At 45.8% G+C, this 22,562-nt stretch overlaps 1 protein-coding gene across 1 annotated transcript in view; it reads right to left on the reverse strand.

The window, feature by feature from the left end:
- Positions 1–22,562, reverse strand: part of TMEM120A (transmembrane protein 120A) — a 62,209-nt gene that overhangs the window by 35,892 nt on the left and 3,755 nt on the right. Inside the window, exon 2 of the mRNA XM_083173921.1 lies at positions 7,148–7,266. Coding sequence (XP_083030047.1) covers positions 7,148–7,266 — 119 coding nt within the window. The remainder of the gene's footprint in view (positions 1–7,147; positions 7,267–22,562) is intronic.

The following is a 22,562-nucleotide window of genomic DNA, read 5'->3' on the forward strand; positions in this document are numbered from 1 at the left end:
GGTAGGGGGGGGGGAGACTGCATTCTGGGCCACGGACAATATAGAGCAGTGTTTTTTACACAATAAATTTTACACATAGGCAAAACAGACATAATATATCGCTGCACAGAGCGAGCTATACAAAAATATAACAACACAAAATCAGTTATAACATAGACCAAGGGTTAACATCCCTAAATAGAGACTGGGGGGGAAGGAGGGTCTGAATCAGGGGGTTCGTTCAGACTAAGGGTGGCTGATTGATCAGGCACAATCGGGAGAAAGAATCTAGTGCCCTCCCTCACAGTTGTGTAAGTGGACCAGGGAGCCCACTTTGAGTGGGGCGAGGAGGGTTTGGGAGAGTAGGGTTGAAAACCGGTCTCCATGTGGAAATGATGGTTCGTCTTCAGAATAACCTGAAGAAGGAGGGGAGGGGAAGGCTGCTTCCACTGTTGAGCTAAATTTGCCCTTGCCGCTATGAGGATATGTCCTAAGACATATGTTTTCCCTGTCGGGAGGTCCTGTGGGTATACATGGAATAGGGCTAGGAGGGGGTCAGGGGAGAGGGTTAGCTGAATCACTTCAGAGATCAATTTAAAGACTTCACCCCAGTATGCCCTAAGTTTGGGACAGGACCAAAAGATATGATGAATGGTACCGATATGACCACACTGTCGCCAGCACATATTTGAGCATGTTGGCCAAAAGGTGTGGAGGCGGTCTGGAGTTAGGTAGAGGCGATTGATCAATTTGATATGCATCTCCGAGTGGTTGAGGCAACGAGACATTGTGTATGAGGATAGGAAAATCTTACGCCATTGGGGGGCGGAGAGCTGGATGCCCAGGTCCGCCTCCCATTTTCTATGGGCCGATGTCTTGGTGAACTCTACAGGGGTTATCAGGGTGTCGTACCAAAAGGAGATGTCCCCTTTGGAGAGTGTCAGGGAGGGTCGTGAGAGGACCGTCTGGTGACGGGGGTCCAGGGGGGGGCGTTTGGAGAAGTGAGAGTTCCACCAGTGTGCTACCTGCAGGTAGTGGAGGTACTCGTGAGGGGGGAGAGAATATGTTTCCTGGAGGAAAGAGAAGGGGAGGATTTTATTAGTGTCTACTACATCCCCCAGGGAAGTGATCCCACTGTGTTTCCAGAGGGACAAGTTGAGGTTAGGGATTAGCCTAGACACAGTAGTGATAGGGAGAGTATTGATAAGGGAAGATGAGGCGCGTAGGGAGGAAAGTAATTGGTCCCATGCATATAGAGTAGCGGAAGTCGTTGGCAGAAGGGAGGGCAATGGGGGTCTGATGTGTTTAGGTATCTTAAGAAGGTCACAGAGAGGAATATTAGGGGAGTGATGTTGTTCAATATCAACCCAGGTCCTAGGTGAGGGGCTTTCAAAATAGTGTTTAGATGGGGCAAGAAGACAGGCTATTTGGTATTGAAACAAGTCTGGGAGGTCCAGTCCTCCGAATGCCCTTGGAACTGACATTTTGGAGCGGGCAATAGCGGGGGTTTTAGATGACCAAATGTACTTCGTCAGAATAGCAGTAGCTTGTTGCATGTACTTCTTAGGGAAAATATAGGGGATGGTGCGAAACAAGTACATTAGTTTGGGCAGGAGCGACATCTTGAATGCTGCCATCCTACCCATCCATGAGATTTCGTATGCTGACCATGATCTGATTAGTGATGCAAGGGAGGTTAGAAGGGGGGCGAGATTCGCCTCAAATACAGCTGTCATGTTAGAAGGGATGTGGATGCCTAGATATTTTATAGAGGTGTCTTGCCAATTATAGGTATATGTGGTTTTCAGTAAGGGAAGGTGGTCTGTAAGGTTGATCGGTAATGCGTCAGTCTTGGATGTATTGAGCTTGTAGTAGGATGCAGCGCTGTAAGAGTCTAATGTCTCGTGGATGTGTGGGAGTGTATGGATAGGGTCTGTCACAAATAGTAGCACGTCGTCCGCAAAGAGGCTTAGTTTATGGTCGGTGGTGCCCACTCGAAGGCCAGGAATGTCAGGGTTGTTACGGATGGACATAGCTAATGGTTCAATGGAAAGGACGAATATTAGGGGTGAGAGTGGGCATCCCTGTCTTGTGCCATTGGTGATATTAAAGGGGGAGGAGAGAAAGCCATTACTGAACACCCGGGCCGAGGGGGAGCTATATAAAGACATAATTGATGTCAATATCCGATCCTTAAAACCAAAGCGAGATAAAACTTCCCGCATGTATTGCCAGTTAAGTCGGTCAAATGCCTTCTCGGCATCTAGTGAGATGAGGAGAAGATCTTGATCTGCAGACAATGAATCTATTAAGTTAAATACTCTCCGTGTATTGTCCGGGGCTTGACGACCTGGGACAAACCCCGTCTGGTCCGGGTGTACCAGCGAGGGTAAGAAGGGATTAATTCGGGATGCTATTAATTTGGCAAAGATTTTGATGTCACTATTCAATAGGGCTATTGGGCGGTAGTTTTGGCACAAGGCTGGGTTCTTACCGGGTTTCGGGATGGTAACAATTCTGGCCTCTAACAGTTCTGGGGGGGTATGCCCTACCGAGGAGATTTCGTTGAACAGGTCTGTGAGGTAGGGGGAGAGCACATCGCTAAAGGTCTTGTAAAAGTCTGTTATGAACCCATCTGGTCCGGGTGCTTTGTTGCGTGGAAGTGACTTTATGACCGACTGGACCTCCATCTGGGACCATGGGGTATTTAATAGGTCAAGTTGTTCCTGGGAAAGTGAAGGGAAGTGTAGGTTTTCTAGGAAACTATTGATAGAGGTGGAGGTGGGCTGTGGTGTGGAAGTGTCCATGGAGAGGTTGTATAGTTTGGAGTAGTAGTCAGCGAACTGGTCAGCGATGTCTTTAGGATTTTGGATTTTCTCTTTATTAGGGGAGGTGATAAATTTTATTCGGTTTCTAGCATGTTGGGCACGTAGTTTTCGGGCTAACATTCTGCCCGACCTGTTGCTAGCAAGATAGAACCTATGCCTTATCCGATTTAAAGCTGATTGAGTGCGGGCAAGGAGCATTTTCTGGAGCTGACTGCGTACTGAGGCCAACTCCAACTTTAGGGAGTTAGAGGGGGTCGACTTATTTCTAGCGTCAAGGTCAAGTAGTTTGGACTCTAAGGCTTTTTGGGTTTCGATGGCCTTACGCTTCAGAGTTGCTCCAGCCTGGATAGCAGCCCCTCTGGTAACCGCTTTGAAAGCGCACCAGTGATTGGTCACCGAGGTGTCTGTCGCTTTATTGTTGGACATATATGATTCTATTGCTTTTAGAATGGTACTTTTGGCCGAAGGGTCTGTTAGTAGGTGGGGGAACAAACGCCAAGGCCTAGGGGGGATTCTAGAGGACAGAAAGTTCCACTGCCATACCACGGGGGCATGGTCCGACCACGTTATGGGGAGGATATCAACTCCTGCAGAGTGTTGGAGGGTCCACTTATCACAGAGAATATAATCAATTCTCGAGTAAGTGCTGTGAACTTGGGAGTGAAAGGTATATTCCCGCCCTGTAGGGTACGTTGTTCTCCAAGTGTCATACAAGTCGAATTCTAAAAGTAGGTTACGCAGGGCTAGCGATTGGTTGTCTGAGTGGGATTGATGGCTGGAGGGAAGGAGGGATTTATCCAGTCGGGGGTCAAGTACCAGGTTAAAGTCTCCTAATAGTATCAGAGAACCTTTTGTGATTTTTTGTACAAGAGTAAAGAGCTTGCGGAGGAAGGCCACCTGATTTGTGTTGGGGGCATAGACAGAGACAATCGTAGTCAGCCTGTCCTCTAATAGGCCAGTTACGATCAAGTACCTGCCATTTTTGTCAGCGGTCTGGGAGTGACATACAAATGGGGTATGCCGGTTAAAGAGAATGGCAACACCATTGCGTTTAAAAGGGCCATTGGCGTAAAAGGCGGTCGTGTAGTTGGAGTCCCTAAATGTGGGGGGGTGAGGTGAGGCAAAATGCGTCTCTTGGATGGCCACTATGTCCGCCTTCTGTTTGTGGAAATATGTCAGGGCCATTCTGCGCTTATGGGGAGAGTTCAGACCTTTAACGTTTAAGGAAATCAACTTAGGCATGGCGGGGCATTAGAGAATGCAGTGGAGATCTAAATACATGCATGAACGGGTAAGCGAGAGAGGGGGTGAGATGGGAGGTATGCAGTCTATGGGGGAGAGGTGGAGAGGGGAGGGGGAGTACAGAGTAAAGATAGGAGGGGAGGTATAGGGAAAGGTAGAACAGAAGGGTCCATACACTAGGACCCGCACGACTACTGCAGGGGAAAAAGGAGGAGTTTTCGTGCAGTAGTATACAGAGAGGTTGGGGGTGGTGGCCTGGCATCTTCCGGGAAGAGGACAGGGGACTAGGCCACCCCTCCAATAACGACATTGTTAACTAAACAAAACATTATATATAACAGTCCGCCTGAGGAACCTAGGAGGAAAAGCAACATAGAGACACGGTATAACAGTAAATACTTCTAACTAAGGTTACGGAGGGAGAAAATGAGAACCCCATCCAGTGGGGAGCTATAATCTATAGAGAAAACCGAAACCTTAAACACGCTAACAGTGTGCTGCTACAGACAGTGAGCAGCTTGGACCCAGTGCCTAAAGGCCTGCACCAGTAGTAGGTAATAAAAACTGATACTTATCGCTAAAGCCTCGACCCACAGTGGGGAGGTGGTGGAGGTCTGATGGCATGGGTAACAGGTATTGGGTAGGAACGACTGTATAAGAACAACGGTCATCAGGTGTTGGCCCATTCCCGGCGAAGTGGTTGTGGGCGCTGTTGCCCCTGAGGTACAGTGGTGGAAATGTCCCAATCTAGTAGGAGCTTCATTCCGGCATCTAGTGATGATACAGTATATGTGGTGTCTTCATGGGTGATGATCAACTTCACCGGGAACCCCCAGCGGTACCGGATCTCATGATTGCGGAGTGCCTGGGTGATAGGGGCAAACGCCCTCCTGCTGGCTAGGGTTGCAGGGGAGAAGTCCTGGAACACTTGGAGGCCACCGAGTGTGTCCTTTGTTTTTGCATCTCGGGCTGCCTTCAGTAGACGTTCTTTTACTGTATAGAAGTGGACCCGGAGGAGGGTATCCTTAGGTAGGTCGGCCGAGATCGCTTTGGGTCTTGGTAGACGGTGGATACGATCTATTAGAAGATCTTTGGGGTCAGCGGAGGGTAGGAGCCGACGGAACAGTGCTGTGGCATAGCCTTCAAGCTCAGCGTTGGTCACCGACTCTGGGATGCCTCTGATCTTAATATTGTTCCGCCTTGATCTGTCCTCCAGGTCGGCCATTTTGGATTTGAACTGCTCCATCTCGAGTTGCTGACGGTCATATGATGACACCAAAACATTGTGAGATGTGACCAGTTCCTCCATTTTCCTCTCTAATTGGTCTGTTCTGTCACCAATCGCGACTAGTTCAGTTTTTACCTCACGGATGGCCATTTTAAGGTCTTTGGCCAGCTCGGCCTGGAATGCCGAGAAGACCTGGCAGAGGGACTTCACTGTCACTGGTTCATTGGATTCAGCATCTATGCCCGCTATTCCAGAGGGGGGACTGTAATCTGCTTGTACACTCGGGGGGGCAAACATTTGTTTCAGGGGGCTTGATTGTAGTAGAGGGGCCTGTGAGGGTTTCCCAGCAGGCATATTGATCTTGGTAGGGGCCCCCTCCTTGGGCTTCTTTGGAGGCATGGTAGAAACAGGCACTTTTTATATTGGAGGGTAGGGAATGGGGATCAGGCACTCCAGGGGTTCATGCAATAGATGCAGGTTCACATAGGGGAGTAGGTTATAGTCGTCATGGAGAGGTAGCCATGAAGTATTGGCGATCACATTAGGTCCCTCTGGTAGGCTTTAGCGTGGGAGACCTGAGGAGGGGTAGCAGTGTGGAGGGTGACTCAGGCGGCACCCAGGCAGCTGGTGTCTCCGGGGGGGGAAAGAGTTGCCTCTATACCCAGCGGGGTGGGGACACGGGGGCCCGGAGCAGGGTAGGTATAGAGTGGTGCTGTGCCCTTTTTTAATCACCCTTTTTTAATCACACATCAATAGGAGCTTCCAATATAATCTCAGCTTTTTAACATAGTACTCCACTGGAGTATGGAAGCATTGAAGGCAGGGGGTGATGAAGAGTGAAGCTGATCAGAGGATCCAGACCTGGACCAGCCTGGGTCTGACTCTCTGAATCCCCACTCTATAACACTGTAAGCTGATATTTCCAATCCAAGATGGCTGCCGTCTGTGTAAAGCTTTGTGAGAAGAGCTCCTGCTGGGCTCTTTTAACAGGTGTGAGGGGCTTAGTTCCTTAATTGGGGGGGCCCACGGGCCCTGGGGGACCTCAGGGAAGCCACCCAATGATGTTAGGCTGGTTAGGGGGGGTCTGGTGCACTCGTGACCGATTCCCACGGCCCTGGAAGTGCGGCCTGGGTAAACTGCAAAATCTAGCCCCCGGCTTCTGGAGCAAGAGTAGGCCGCAATCTGCGGGAGCCTCCTGCTTGGTTCCCCAATTCAGCAGACCTTACTCTGCTATGCCTACCGTGTGCTGGGGCCAAGATGAGTCAGTAGGGGGGACATGGAGGTGCTGGAGATCAATTTATTAAGTTTCAGTCAGTTGCAGGGTGCTGAGCTCCTGCAATGCACGTCTTCTCAGCTCAGCAGCCAGGCCACGCCCCAGGACTCCCCTATTTGAATATTAGACTGCACTGCAGCCCCACCTCTGGTAAGTCTCAGAACAACAACAACAACAAAAAAAAAAGTGATACTTTTAATTGAAAAAATATTATATCCGATTGTTATCTAGGGTACACACCAGAATGACCATGATTGCGCAACGATCGTTAACTTATTTCCTGAAATTGAACGATGGTCGCACGATTGGATTGGAGTACACGATCTGCACATAATCGGTACCCAATCCAATGTAGATGAATCTTTAGAGCAGCAGGTAAAATCTCTGAAGTGACCAAACGACCATCAGGGACACGCATCGGATTGGAATCGCATTGAAAACATGCACAATTCTGCTCTTTTTACATACATTTGGTCATCAGAGTTGAGCCCAAATCATTATGGTGTGTACCCAGGATTAGATTGGTAGTAAGAAAAGTGTATAACGTTCTACCAATGCCAGAGAAGTATATTTTTTTGGACATGCAACATTACTTACTTCTTCAGCTCTAGCGACAGGTCTTTAAGCTTTCTCTTTTGCCGAGTGATGGCACTGGAACATTGTGTTTGTAGTTTTGTTAATTCCTCCAACTTCAGCCTATATGTGCGAGAGGTTTCCTTATAGACAAATAAAAAAATAATAAATAGCAAATATATATATATATATATAAAAAAATAGGTATAAAACTATGATGACATAAAATGAATTGACATGGACTTAAGCTGTGTACATACAGTACAGTGCAATATATTGCTCAGTGTCCCATTTTCATCAGCGACCAGAGATGGTCGCTGATGAAAAGGAGACTCTGCCGGGGGAGCTGCAGAGAGAAGAAGCGACCATTAGGGGCTGAACACGAGAGCACGCACCCAGCGATTTATCACCCACAGCACATACAAATCACTGGCAATATGGTCTTTCAGCGACCATATTGCCAGTGATATGTGCTTAATATCACCCCGTGTGTACACAGCTTTAGAAGCACAAATATAGCGATACACGTAGGTGTAATTAGGTGCAAAGACCTAAAGTGTGAGGAGAGGATAACAATAATTTCTGCACAAATAGAAGCAAGGCAACTACTCTGGTCAAGAAAAAAGCTAATTCGATAGGTGCGATATTAACTGCAGCTGGTACTGGGATTGTCAGTTCCCAAATAAATGGAAGTAGTCAAATAAACTACTCTGGTCATTTTCATCTTCAATCTAATTGGTTAAAAATTGTCACTGCCAGAGGGTCTGATGAGGAGAAGGCCATCTTGACTTTCAGCTTGACAAAATTGTTTTCACTTTGTGGACTCTTTGGGTTGCTGACTAGATAGAGCAGTCTTTCTCAAAACTGATGACCCAATTCAGACCTGAATTCGCAGGCCGAACGATTATTGATAGACTGCACATGCATATGGACCGTAGTAGGCATGCGCCAGACCATTCTGCAATAGAATTCGGCTAATATTTGTCCGCTGGTCATTCACAAGGCGACTGATAGAGAGCCGGCATTTGTGGATGGTAACGGGATGTTTTCTGGGAGAGTCAGAAAACACACAGGCATTGGAATGGAAGGAGAATAAAATAGGTGGCAAGCGCAGGGAGCCCGAAAGGGGCTTCGATGCGCTCTCCCTGTTGTCTGAGTCCAGGCAGTCGGGATTCGGACGTTGGGCTAATGACTGTGTTATACCACACCCCTAAAAGACAATATCTGGTGACAATGGGCTTTATTCTAGTTCACTCTTAGAGGCAAATTTCTTCTTAGATGGACAAAACCACGTGCACTGCAGGGGGCAGATGTAACAGGTGCAGATATAATTAGATTTGGGTGAGTTATTTTGTTTCTGTGCAGGGATACTAACTGACTGCTTTATTTCTACACTTCAATATAGATCTCACTTTGAAGAAAAACCCCACCTAAATCTAATTCTATCTGCACATGTTATATCTGCCCCACCTGCAGTGCACATGGTTTTGTCCATTTGAGAAGGAATTGGCTTCTAAAAGTGAACTAAAATAAGGCCCAATGTGAGGGAGAGTTAGAGGTGGTCTGTGCCTGGCTATCTATGGTCTTCTGCACCCCATTTTTGCTTCTGTTCTGACTGTCTTTGCACCCAATTTCTTAATTTAATCAATACATTGCTTGAAATTGGGCTTCCCAATAACTCAGCACTATTGAATAGCGCTGGGAATGAGTACATTATTGTGCTTAAGACCTGGTTGGGTCTAAGGGCCATATTCAGCCCTCATCGCTGGGTAAGTGGATTTACCCCATCATGGGGTCTACCCCCCACTCACACCCATTTTATGCCTTTACTTCTGGTAATACTTTCTGTAGTTAATAAACGGATCCCATCACATTGGATCCATACCTCCTCTGCTAGGTTGGATTAACTTAAATCAACTTTGACCTTCATAATGTACTATAAACGCCAGTCCTCAATTTCAGATTTAGATAGTAAGGCAACATAAACCAACACAGAAAATACAGACAGTTTTTCATGCGCTCCTTTTGTGTCCCTCTTTCAAATGTATCACTGGAGGTTACTCGTGACATAAAAGAAGAAAAAAACAATATAGTGTAATACCATCAAACAATGAAAGGTTATATATGTAACACTTTGAGGTAGGAATCGTACCCTATCTAATTGTCCACAAAAGAGTAGACAACATTCGCTTGTGGTTTAAAGTCTGGAACATAGGTCCTGATAGGAGTTCTCCTGGCTTATCCACGATCATCCAGCATGTGGAAACATTAAGCGAGATACCTCCAAATGGTTTTTCCACATGCTGGATGATCGTGGATAAGCCAGGAGAACTCATATGAGGACCTATGTTCCAGACTTTAAACCACAAGCGAATGTTGTCTACTCTTTTGTGGACAATTAGATAGGGTACGATTCCTACCTCAAAGTGTTACATATATAACCTTTCATTGTTTGATGGTATTACACTATATTGTTTTTTTCTTCTTTTATGTCACATGAGTAACCTCCAGTGATACATTTGAAAGAGGGACACAAAAGGAGCGCATGAAAAACTGTCTGTATTTTCGGTGTTGGTTTATGTGTGGTGTGTTTGGTGACACACCTACCGTACAGGCCAGGCTGCTCTGAAGCGCATTATTTGATCTAAAAAAAAAAAAAAAACATTTACAGTAAGGCAACATAGTTTTACCAGAAATGGAGTCAATATATTGAGACATTGGAAAGCATTCAAAGGTAATTTATCTTGGTCTTCTTTGAAGAGTTTGACAGTTTAGTTCCAGCTATCTGAGGAACAGAAACAGGTTTTTGGTTCTGCAAAGGGGTTTAGCCATGAAAGGACCTCCCCCCATCTTTTTAGTTCCTAACTGTCATTTATTTAGCAATATTTCAGATGAGGTGTTTATTATAACTGTTTGAGGATATTGCAGTACTCATTATAGGTTTCTACGATTTGTTGTGAAGTCTTTCCTCCCATTAACAGTATGTTATTGTTTTGGAGAACGAATATTCTCTCTGTCTGTTTCACTGGATTCAGTATTGAATCCCGGCGGTCGGGATCCCGGCGTTCAGAATCCCGACGCCGGAATCCCGACAGCCGAAATGCCGACAAGGGGGGGACGTGGATCGCCCCCCCTTGCGGGCTCGCCGCGCAGCGGGCCCGGTGCCTCGCTACGCTCGGCACACTAATTTATTCTCCCTCCAGGGGTGTCGTGGACACCCACGGAGGGAGAATGTGTCGGCATTTCGGCGGTCGGGATTGTATTAACATATGATGAATGTGTTTGAATTGATTTGAAAATTCAAGAAAAAAACATTAGGAAAAAAAATACACGCTTCACACAAGTTCAGTGTCATTAAAGAAAGTCATACCCCTTTCAGACCGCACTTATTATACCGGGTAAAATGCAGTTTTTTTACAGTTTCAAAACGTTAATAAGTGCGGTGTGTAAAGTCCGTTTTGAATTTACCGGTTCAAGAAAACCAGTAATTCAAAACGGTTAAAAAGCAGTGTCCCTGTGTAATGTGATGGGACAAAACGGCATTAAAACGGTAATACCCTTTTCAGACCTCACTTAAATGGGTAATATACCGTTTGAGATATGCGTTGTGAGAGGGGTTAAGGCTATCTGACCCATTGTAAAAAAAAAAATTTTTTAAATTACCGGGTCAATGCCGTTTATGCGTTGTGAAAGCAGCATCAGAAACACTGGCTTCCAATGGTTCCAAGAAGATAAGCCAGTTCTACTACACTTAGAACAAAACTTTTAATTATTGTAGTGATTCATTTAGTATTTATTAGGAAAAACAATAAACAAACATGTTGTTTTTAACTACTATTTTAAACAGTTTTTTTTTGTAATCTAATAACAAATGTCACAAAGAATAATAATTAATCTCTACATGGTTTATGCTGAAATAAGATGTCCCCAAGGGATGGAATTATATGAATCACATGTGTACCAAATAGCCAGCCATGTTACTTCAGGTATAAATACCAACACATGGAATCTTTCAAGTTACCTTTGAAAAAGCTGGATCCCCCCTAGTGAAACACGTCAGCTGTACGCTTCAGCCAATAATTGTGACCCATTGAATTTAATCTGGACTACAATTTTGTGCCAAAAATCACAGCACCATTTCCGATGGTGGGGTCTGCACTTGCGTGCGGCTGATGTCACATGACATCATTGCCGTCCCATATTTTGCGATCTGCGGTGAAAATAAAAGTCATTTTACACCGGGGGAGAGAAATCATTTGAAGGTCGACAACCATTGTCCCCTTCGGCCGCATGCAAGGGGATGTGTTCTCATACACATCCCCTCGCATGCTAGCATTCGTTGGGGCGGCACTGGCCTGTTCTAGCAAACAGGTCTGAATCAGGCCCTATTCCGGTCTTTTTGGAAATAATATATGTGCTGTAATAATATATAAAACAAGATGGATATTATATTGAATACGTGTAAATTAATATGTATTTCATAAATAATGAGGAGTATATACATCTAAATGAATCAATATGGCGTCATATACACATACATTAAAATTTGAATATATAAGAGGTGGATCAGATAAAAAAAAAATAAAAGAAATCAATAAAAAAAAATGCTGGCAATGTCAGAATATATAGGAAGCTCCCATTTCACATCAATATAATGGTACAGTACTTTCATTTTTAAAGTGATATTCCTGTGGAAACCATCTCTGGCTGCAATCAATGAAGATCTCGCTGTAAGCCATTTTTAAATACAGTTATACTGTACATACCTGATAGAGACTGTATGTGATTTTAATTTAGGTGAATAAATTATTTTTATTAATCCATTCCTTTGAATTTATTTCAATCTTTCCTTAACATCAAGCGCTGTTTATACCTACCCTAATTTAGAGATAGATGCAGTACAGCCCCTGTATCTTTGGATTCCACATCCCCATACTGCAGCTGATACCCCTTTCACACCAGAAAATGCAGGGACCCACCGGGAATTCAGCCCAGGGATCATGCCGGGGCATTCCCGGGTTGGTCCCTTTCACACCAGAAAAGTCCCTGCATCTTCTGGTGTGGGAAGGAGGTGGGCAGGAGGCGGGGGAAGAGGCCAGGAGGTGGGCAGGAGCTGGGATGGTGGCAGAGGCAGTGATCAATACTCACCCTGGGTGCAGGCCGTTGATCCACACAGATGGCGGGCACAGATGACAGGTCAGGCGACGGGTGCAGATGACGCAGCTCTCCGACGGCAGTGAGGGCACCAGGGAGCTGTGTCAGCTTCATCCACCACCTGTCCTGTCATTTTGCGCCTGCCGCCTGTGTGTATCCCCGGCCTGACAGCACCCCAAAGACCGGCAACCCGGGTAAGTACCCCCTACCCCTTTCACACCGGCCAGGTCCCCAGGTTGATCCCGGGAACAACCCTGCTCATAGTGCACTTTGAAAGTTCATGCATGTACAGTTGTCGCTGCATATGCACAGAAGTCCGAAGATCGCCCTTTCGCAATATTTTTTACTTCTGCGTCTGATGCTTATTAATGTCCAATGCGTGGCATGATGCAGGCACCCCACCATCAGAGTTGGATGCAAACCAGAATGACAGGAACATATAGAGGGTACACACGGTGAGATATGCACTATTTTTGTATTTGATTTTGCTTATAGAAGCAAAATCGAATGGGCATCGAATGTTTTTTCTAAATTTGATGCAGATTCGATACCAATGCATGCTCCCGTATAGTGTAAATTAAAAAATAGTCTTGTCAGGCAAGACTATATAGTACAGATATACAGTCAAATGCATTTTGTGTACCATTCAATGCAATACACTTTGTTATTACCATGTATAACATAGCGACAAAATACAGTTTTAGCATCAGCCAGATACAGAATAATATACAGCAATTTAAAAAAACGTATCCCCACCCAACACTATACATTAATTAAACCGGCTATATCAGATAAAATAGACGATTTTAATACCACAACTGCAATTAGTAAGAAGCTATGGGCCTTATTCTAGTTCACTCTTTCTGACAAAATCCTTCTTAGATGGACAAAACCATGTGCTCTGCAGGTGGGGCAGATGTAAAATACCGGTGTTTTTAGGGCCAAATCCCGGGATCCCGTCTATCCCAGGATTGGCCACCCTAGGTGTGGTATCTGGCAGGTATTTCCGATTGCTGCATGTTGTTGGTGATGGTGATTTATTTAATTAGATCATAAAGATGCAAAAAAACGTTGATGGTCATTAGGAATAATATATCTATGGTCATTAAATTTGCTTTAAAAAGTTAAGTGGTTAAAATAGAGGTTCTTAAACGGTATACGGTAATTTGGTCTACAGTGTGTTGGTCGACAAGCATTGGGTTGACACCATTACGTCGACATGGGTCTAGGTCGACACAAGCATTAGGTCGACAGTCAAAAGGTTGACATGGGTTTTCCCATGTTTTTTAGCCGACATGTGCCGACAGGCGGTATTTAATGCCATACCATCCACTAGGGCGTGGTGGGAGAATAAAATAATGTGCCGAGTGCAGCGAGGCACCGTGCCCGAAGCATAGCGAGGGGATGCAGTGCACTTCAAACAGTGTCCATGTTGACATTCGGGTGAAAAAACCCACGACGACCTAGACACTGTCGACCTAATGCTTGTGTTGACCTAAACCCATGTCGACCAACATGCTGTGTAGACCAAAAGATCCCAACCCTCTTAAATATGGTCCTCAAGGCACCATAACGGTCCATGTTGTTGTTTTTTTTTATATATATATATTTTTATTAAAGCACTGTATGATGTACAATAAAATACACATTATAAATTGATATTTGTCATTTCCAACAAGAAAGATTAACAGTCTGGTAGTATATAGAGAATAGTACATATCAAGTTTATATCAATAAACTGTGCTTGTGAATAGATTATAACAAGAATGTTACAAAAACATGTTTTAAATAAATCTATGGCTCAGTACAGATAGTTCAATCAAATTGACTAATCAAGTAGGGTGACCAACTTTCCAAAGGGCCAACCCGGGACAGGGGGTCGCGGGGTCGACACCCCCCCCCCACACACACACACCCCCGGAAAGTCAGGGGTTAGGGGGCGGCAGCCCTCCGAATTTTTGGGGGGATATGAAGTACTTTTAGGTGCGTTTTCCTTGCATAAAACTGTAGTTAAAGCGTAAGATATATAGTATATAATGGGATTTCCATTCCCAATCCCAGTACTTGCCCTATACTAAGGGCCTTATTCTGGTTAGGTCGTGAAATGTACGTACGGTCCGTCTCACTGTACGTTTCCCGTACGCTCGCGGTGAGCGAAAGTCAGCCCACAGAACAGCCGCACACGGACGGTCACAAACACCGACAATGGGGAGTGGCGTACACTTGAGCGTACGCCACCGTGTACGGACGGATCTCCCTCTTAGCCACCGATACCTGGTATACATCAGAGCGTACGCCAAAGTGCACGGACGGATCTCGTCGGTTTTCACACCGACACCTTCCGTATATCTGAGCGTATGCCACAGTGCAAGTAGAAATTGAGTCCAAAAACATCATTGTTGCTCTTAGAAGTGGTTTATGTGTATTTTTCCTAACAAAAAACTGGTATGTTTGTGTTACAGTGAAAAAGTTGACACATGTCGACTTCTGTGAATTGAGTGTCCTGCTTTTTAAAGTAGGAAAAAAAAACACTTTCTGAATGGATGGTTATAAAATAACTACCCTGACATATATAAGCAGGTCTTAGAATAAATCTTACCTAAAATTAAACCAACCTTTACATGTTGAAGTGTAGAAAGATATGCTTCCAATGTGTTTGAGGGCTGTGTGTGGCTTGCAGGTAGTGAAATAATGGTTTTCACTTAATAGCCTGCAGCATTGCTTATTACATTCAGGTGTATGTGTTGGAGTAGTAATCAGCGTTAATTAGCAGACCCAGGCGTCCACTCTCATGCGGTATCTCTAGGGGTGGTCTGGAGCTATCTTTGGCGTCCGCCTGTTTTTGGTCCAAAATGCACGGCAAGTTCGCCGATCGAGGCAGTTGTGGCACCGTGCATTGTGTGTGCACACCCCTGTGTACGCCCATGTTTACGCCCAGTTTTCCTCATTATTCCGGCTGCTCCCATAAAAAACACCCACAATGACCGTGCTCTTGCGGACAGAGAAACCCGTCCGTGAGCGGTGTGAGGTCGCCGCACATGCGCATTGCGAAAGCTACGCATGCGCAGGGGCGAATTTAGGGGTCAGGCCGCCCCTAGGCACAACATTTTTGTCCCCCCCCTCCTATTTTAATGTACTCATATATGTATATACAATGTTATTTATATATTTCATTAAAATGTAACTGTAGCCCACCTCAATATTTTTTTAAGCACTCTGGACTGCTCACTGTACGGAGGACCCGGAGGGAGGGAGGCAATTATTAGTACAGTGTTTTACAGCACAGTGTGTCTCACTTTCCATCAGTCTCTCTCAAACTGTGACTGACTGAGCGCAGGGAGGATCTGCACACCACTCAGCTCAGCTGCTGGATACACAGCAGCCAATAGACTGTGTGTGTGTGTAGAGTAGCCAGTTGGTGGGTACCGGCAGCAGTGAGTCTGAGACATTTCCGGACGCACAGGGGGACCGTCGGACCCAGCCACTAATGCGCATGGCACAGCGGGTGGGCAGTGGCGGGTGACGAGCGGCGCTGCCGCCTACACATGATAATTCATGTCTGCGGTGGCGGCGCTCGTCACTCGCTGCTGCTCACCCGCTGTGTTATGCTGCTATTTGACAGAATGTCAGCCTGCCTGCCGCCCCTAATTGGTGCCGCCCTGAGGCCGGTGCCTCACGTGCCTAGGCACAAATCTGGCCCTGCGCATGCGCAGATCAAAAAAACCCTGATCCACCTGTATACGGTCTCACCGTACCAAACAGAATAAACGCCTAAGGCCCTTAGTATAGGGCTACTGGCTAGGCCTGGGATTGGGAATCCATTATATACTGACTAAGGCATCATGATCCGATCCAGACAGTCCAGAGTCCAGACCAGTGCAAAAACTTTCAGCATAGCCCCCTTAGTCAGTATAATAAGGGTAAATGAGAATATAGAACTTTTTATGATTATTTATCTCTCAGACTCTTACAGAGTCAGACTCACCCAGCCGCATTTACAAAGCAGCGCACAAAGGCAGGGGGCACACTCAGCAGCACACCGTCGCAGATTGACAGTCAGCAGAGAGTCGCAGAGTCGACTCGCAGCCTCGCAGGCTCCAGCCTCCAGCAGCCGTCGTGTCACCGCCGCCGCGCCTTTAGTATGTCACCTCAGGCCAGGGGCTTATCAGCAGGCAGCAGCAGGTCATTAACGCTGCGCTCCCAGTAATGCTTCCTGACCGCACCCACCCTGGCTGGCTGCACAGCATTACTGGGAGTGTGGGAGGGGACGCGGTCACGCGGCGGCCGAACCAACCAATGATGGGGAGGTGGCGGCGCACACCGCCTAACAGCTTCCCCTCCCACACTCCCAGTCTAATGCTTGCAGGAGAGCTGCCCGTTACCAACCAACAATTTTATTTAGTTAAAACGGGACTTTCCGCATTCCGGGCTGGGTTTGGCCGGGACGCGGGATTTAGGAGGTCAAAATCAGGACAGTCCCTGGCAAACCGGGACGGTTGGTCACTTTATAATCAAGTCATCTGTGGCCAAGAATGGGTATACTTAAAACCTGGACTGAGTGCTTTAAGTATCGCATTTGGGAACTCTGGGTTAGAGAATGGCCAATTCCTACATGTTGCATGGCAGCACCCACTCCTGTGCCCTACCTCTTATTCATCTCACACCGCCTACTAATATGGACACACCAATCATGAGATCACATTATTTTAAAGAGACACTCTTGGGCGTATGCAATGCCTTTGCTGAGCTGTGATGGCAGGTAGTGCCGATAGCTCGGGGCAGTATTCAACTGACCCTCCTGCACTCGCCATTTCCACCTCGCTGGAAAAGCAGCGAGACTGGCAGATAACATGGGGAGGGTCGCCGATATATGCAGTGGGCTTGCTGTATTAGCGCGGCTGGGTTTAGATGGCTAAAATGGTTTGTTTTCAGCGATCCTCGCTGAAAACAAGCCACCCTCGCCCGCAGAAACTCCCTTGCCGGCCGCATTGAATACTGCCCTTTTGCCCCAGCCCACTTTTTCTGGAACCCTTTTTCTGGGAGAATTCCGCTCCAAATAGAAGGGATTATTTGTGAGGTGATCTGAATGCCGTTGGAGGTAGATATATGGATAGTTGCTCACCTGGTGCTGACAGATATGCTTTAGATACTGATACAGACAGGCAAGATTTGGGTGCCACAATTGCATAGCAAGTCCAGTAAACCAGGTCACTGCAGACACAGTAATGCTGGGTAACATCAGGACGACATGGGTACGATCCCATCAATCTAGATCCAATTCTGACCGATTGGATGTAGATTGTGTGGTGATTGGGCCCTTTTCTGTCCTGTGTGGTCCGATACCGATCTGATGCGCGGTCCCGCGGGTCGGTCATTACTCAGATCCTACCTGCAGCATGTAGGATCTGGAAACAACCATACTCCCGGGTGTGGGTCGCTAGCGGATCGCTAGCGGATCGCTAGCGGATCGGACCTGCTCAAAGTGCACATCGTGAGCGGTTCGTGCCCCCCGGGTCATCGTGAGCGGGTCGGAAGAAACACTGACGACCCGCTCACGATGTGCATCGTGAGCGAGTCGTCCTGGTGTGTATCCCACATTAGGTCCAGAAAGATAAGTAACGGAAGCAAACAAGGCTGTTCTCCAGTAAATAATTCAATGTCAGGGCAGGTAGTGAGCAAGGCCACATCTAGTAAACAGGCTAGGGTAATAGAGCAGTAAATGTATAGGTACAGATGTAGCCGCGTTCATCTTTGCCACCTCAATCACCACATGCGATATCGCAGCAATTGGCACGTCCTGGTGCCACATTCTTGCGTCTAATTTGCTGTTGCTAATAGAAATACATTGAGCAGTGATGGCGTGGCGAGGGTGTGAAAAAACGGGAAGGAGCTGCCATAACGCAGCAACGATGAGCGAGGCTACATCTGTGTTGCTTTATCAAAAGTAAGTCTCTAAACAGCACTACTACTAACAGTTTTTCTCATTGGAAATATAATCATCATTCTGCACATGTTGCATATCTCCCCACTGTCCTGATTTCAGCTGGACAGTCCTGGGGGTCAATCCTATTATTTGTGAAGGACGCGAGGTGCCGTTCGGGTGCTGTTCCAACACGTTTAAATGCTGGCAACGGCACCCAATTTAACCTGATTTCGCAACGTTTGCAGGGCCGAATTCACTATTAATTGCTCTGAACCCTTTGGGGCAGCAAGCACTTAAGTCGGAATTCCATCTGCCGTAAAGTGCGCCCGATGCCGCGATGATTTGCACTTGCGAATCATCTGCAGCTAATAGGATTGACCCCCATGGTCCACAGTGTACCGTGGGTGGGGTGAGATATGGGCAGGACATCTGCACTGTGTCAGGAGAGGCTGGGGGCATCTCTGCTGCTCCTATAACACTACAAACGTCCCCAGCGTAACAGGAACAGGGGGTATGATGCACAGTCATATATATGCCCGCATGGGGTGTTTCCTTTTACGTTATGAGTCCACTCCTATTTTTTGGGTGTGTGCACGAATGTCCCAAATCCATCTTCTTCATTGTTGGGGGATGTCTATAAATTGTGTTGAAATAAAAATCTGCAGTAGTGCCACTGTGCTGTATAAAGTGGAGGTGTAAGACGAGCCTGATCATCATAAACTATCAGCTCCGGCAGCAAATGGAAAAATTCAGGGGCAGTCTGCCAACTTGACAGCTCGGGCTTCACTGCCCTTTGTTAAGATATTGAGGCCAAAGTGCATTTGTAGAATAGACACGTCCATGTGCCTTAACATGTGACCTCTATATATAGTTATAGCAAGGACTATGCCTTTTTATTTCTCTGCAGGTTATGGGGCCTATACACGGGGCGATTTCAGGGCATTTTCTAAGCGATCTGACTAGATCGTTAAGAAAATGCCTCTACAACGCTCCGTGTGTAGGGGACATAGTGATAGCGATGCGCGGTGCCATTGCTCGGCGATTAATATCCTGCATGCAGGATGAATCTAGGGATATTGCCGGTCCGGTTCAGTGTTCTCACCGGAAAACACTGGCCCTGACAGATCGCTCAGCATACAGAATACAGAGCTGTGTGCTGAGCGATCTACATTGTTCAGAAGTGTCGCCCTGTGTGTAGGCCCCATTACACTATGGGCGGTATTCAATGAGAATACCTGCGAGGTGCAGCGAATCCTTTTTAGGATTCGCTGCACATTCGCCACGTTCCGGAGCCTCGCCGGCTCCGGTATTCAACGTGTCAGGGGCTCGCTGCCCCTGACTGGTGAATATGAGCTCCTGCGAATGCCGCAGGGAGCCTGAGGACGGTGGCAGGCAGAGAGATGGAAGTCTCTCTGCCTGCCCCAGAACGTTTGTGGGGGGGAGGTGGGCTCCCCGGGTGCCAGGCAGCACAGGCTGCCCCCCGGGGGTGCCAGCAGGGGACCTATATTCACTACACCCGATCGTAACGATCGGGTGCAGTGAATATATGAATATGTAATGAGCGGCTCAGCTCCGGCGCCCCCTGCTGGCTGCTGTGTAAAAAAAAAAAAAAAAATAATAATAATATTTTTTTTTAAATTAAATATATATTCATGTGCTTACAGCACATGAATAAAAGTAGCATGCCCCTCCTCAGAATAAAATTCCTGATTTTTTTACACCAAATGTAGAAAACAAAACACTTTATTTTAAAAGTTCACATTCCACTTCTCCATCAAAAGATAGCGATTGCTACTCGGTGAATCATGGCGAAAAAAACCTTTAAATGTATTCGCCATGTGGTCATTGAATAGGGTGATTCACCGTTTTAGTCCAAAATTCGCCAAACAGCACAAATTCGCCATAAAAACATGCCGAATCAGGCTCATTGAATACTGCCCTATATCTGACAGTGAAGCAGTTAATCCCCCTTCTGTTTAGTATGATAAGGATTACAAAACAAAGAGATAAAGCTTTTACAATGAGAGCAAAGATTAGGTTAAAAACAAGCTGCTCAAACTCATCTCTCAGCAGTTCAACAGTACGTCATTATTTTATTTTGCTCATGTAAGATAACAAACATAATTAAAAAAAGGAGGGGTAGATAATTATTGTCCTCTTCTGAATACATGCAGACTGTATTACTCATGCTTTATCATCCACCACTGAAGCATTACACTGAACTATGTTCACCTGTATAGTGAATTTGAAATAATAAGCATGACTGAAGATGAGAGTGGGTAGAATTACATTGCAGGCAAACATCTTTTATTTATTTATTTTTAGTTACTTGGCCTTATAGAGACATGGATGCAAACGGAGCGGAAAAATGCGCTATAAAAAATTAAATCTCAATTTAACTATTCGATCAGCTGTGTTCACAGGTCTGTAGCTGTGGCTCCTTCCCCTACATGTACTGCTGCTTTCACATTGCAAAACCTGCTTAGACCCTGTATTTAAAACATTTCTTAAAATGGGTCGGAGCAAATTAAACCCCTTTCACATAGCATGTTGTAAACGGTATATTATAGTTTAACTACCGTTTTTGCACCTTTCACATTGAACCCGTTTCACCCATAGAAAAGAGGTGGGGAGTCTGGTGCATGAGTCCCACTCATTACATATGCACGGGGCGGGGACCCGCTCATTAAATATGCACTGCGCTGGGTCCCGCTCATTAGATATGCATGGAGTGGGACCAGCTCAGTGCTCACTGCTGCCTGGGTACTAAATACCGGTTCAGACCCGTTCACAATACACAAAAAACGTGTCTGAACCGTGTAGGATCCTTCTTTTTTTAAACAGTTTTGAATTACCCTTTTCTCGAACCGGTAATTTAGCACTGGTGCTTTCACACTGTAGCTATAATTATTTTGAAACGGTTAAAAATCTCCAAATAATCAGGTTATAGCTGTGGTGTGAAAGGGGTATACCTGGGGCCTGCCATGGATTTACTGTGAGAACTGACATTGTTAATAAAAAAAAAAGAATTTGCAGTTTTAAATGTGTGTGTGACCTTCAGTCATCAACATCATTCTTATTATCATCATCGAGCAATTTGTACCATGGTTGGGACCCAAGTGAGGCTCCTTCATCTAGCTGCATTTGCAACTTTTGCTAACTATTTTTGCTACAATTCATGACAAAATGCACTGTGTAAAGAGTTACATCTCTGAATAAAGCCCCATACACACTAGGCGATATTGTTAACAATATTGACCATAAAGGGGCTTCTGAGTGATATTGTTCTCAAAATAGTTTAGTGTGGACACTAAATATTGCTAACGATGTACGCTCCCATGAGTCATTAACGATGATTGATATCTGCAGAACATGCAGGTCAATTTGGCAATATAGCCAAATGACCTGCATGTTCGGCGTGTCCCAGTGACATCACCGAACATCATCGTGCCCGTAACCGTTCAGTATGTACCGACATTATTGGCTGCCTGTGGCTGATATGGTTAACTATATTGGACACGGCTGCTGTTGGGTAATGTTTATGGGGCTTATAGCCCTGCGACAGTAGCAGCTAAATCTTTAGTAGAGCTTTGATTAAGTAGAAGTTAATTAATTAACATAGACTGGTATCCTATTAGACCCGATCCGTTTTAAATAGCAAGAAGTGTCTCAAGTGCTTTGGGTAAATGCTGAGTGTATTGTGTGTCAGCAGCCTTTAGAGCACAGGTCTTCAGCCTGTGGCCCTCCAGATGTTGCGGAACTACATATACCAGCATGCCCTGAGGTTTTTTGGTATGCTCTTATTGGAAAAAATGTGGCAATGCATGTTGGAACATGTAGTTTCACAACATCTGGAGGGCCACAGGTTGAAGACCCATGCTTTAGAGGGATGCCACCCACCAATTAATAGACAAAAACAAAGAATACCATTGGAATTTAAAAAACACAATTTTTAATTAAAACAATTCACATATACCTACACACAATAACAATTAATATATCAGGACTAGACTTGAAAATTTAAGAGCTCAAATGCCCTAAAGCAGGGCTGGGCAACACCGGCCCTCCAGATGTTAAATGGAACTACACATCCCAGGATGATTTGCATTAGTTTTGCTATGTGGCCATGCTGAAACTGATGCAAGGCATGCTGGGATGTGTAGTTCATCAACATCTGGAGGGCCGGTGTTGCCCAGCCCAGCCCTGCCCTAAAGGATATTCTGCAAGTTAGTAAGTTGGTTTTAACTTAAGTTCCACTTTAAGCGGACCCTAGCTCCATAGGTTTGGAGTCCAGGTGCCCTTGCAGATGATATTTAAACAGTCACCGCCATTTTCACTTACGTTTGGTGCAAATGAAAGCCC

Source organism: Crinia signifera, chromosome 2 (assembly GCF_055691185.1).
Source record: "Crinia signifera chromosome 2, ASM5569118v1, whole genome shotgun sequence".
In the NCBI taxonomy this organism is placed as follows: Eukaryota; Metazoa; Chordata; class Amphibia; order Anura; family Myobatrachidae; genus Crinia; species Crinia signifera.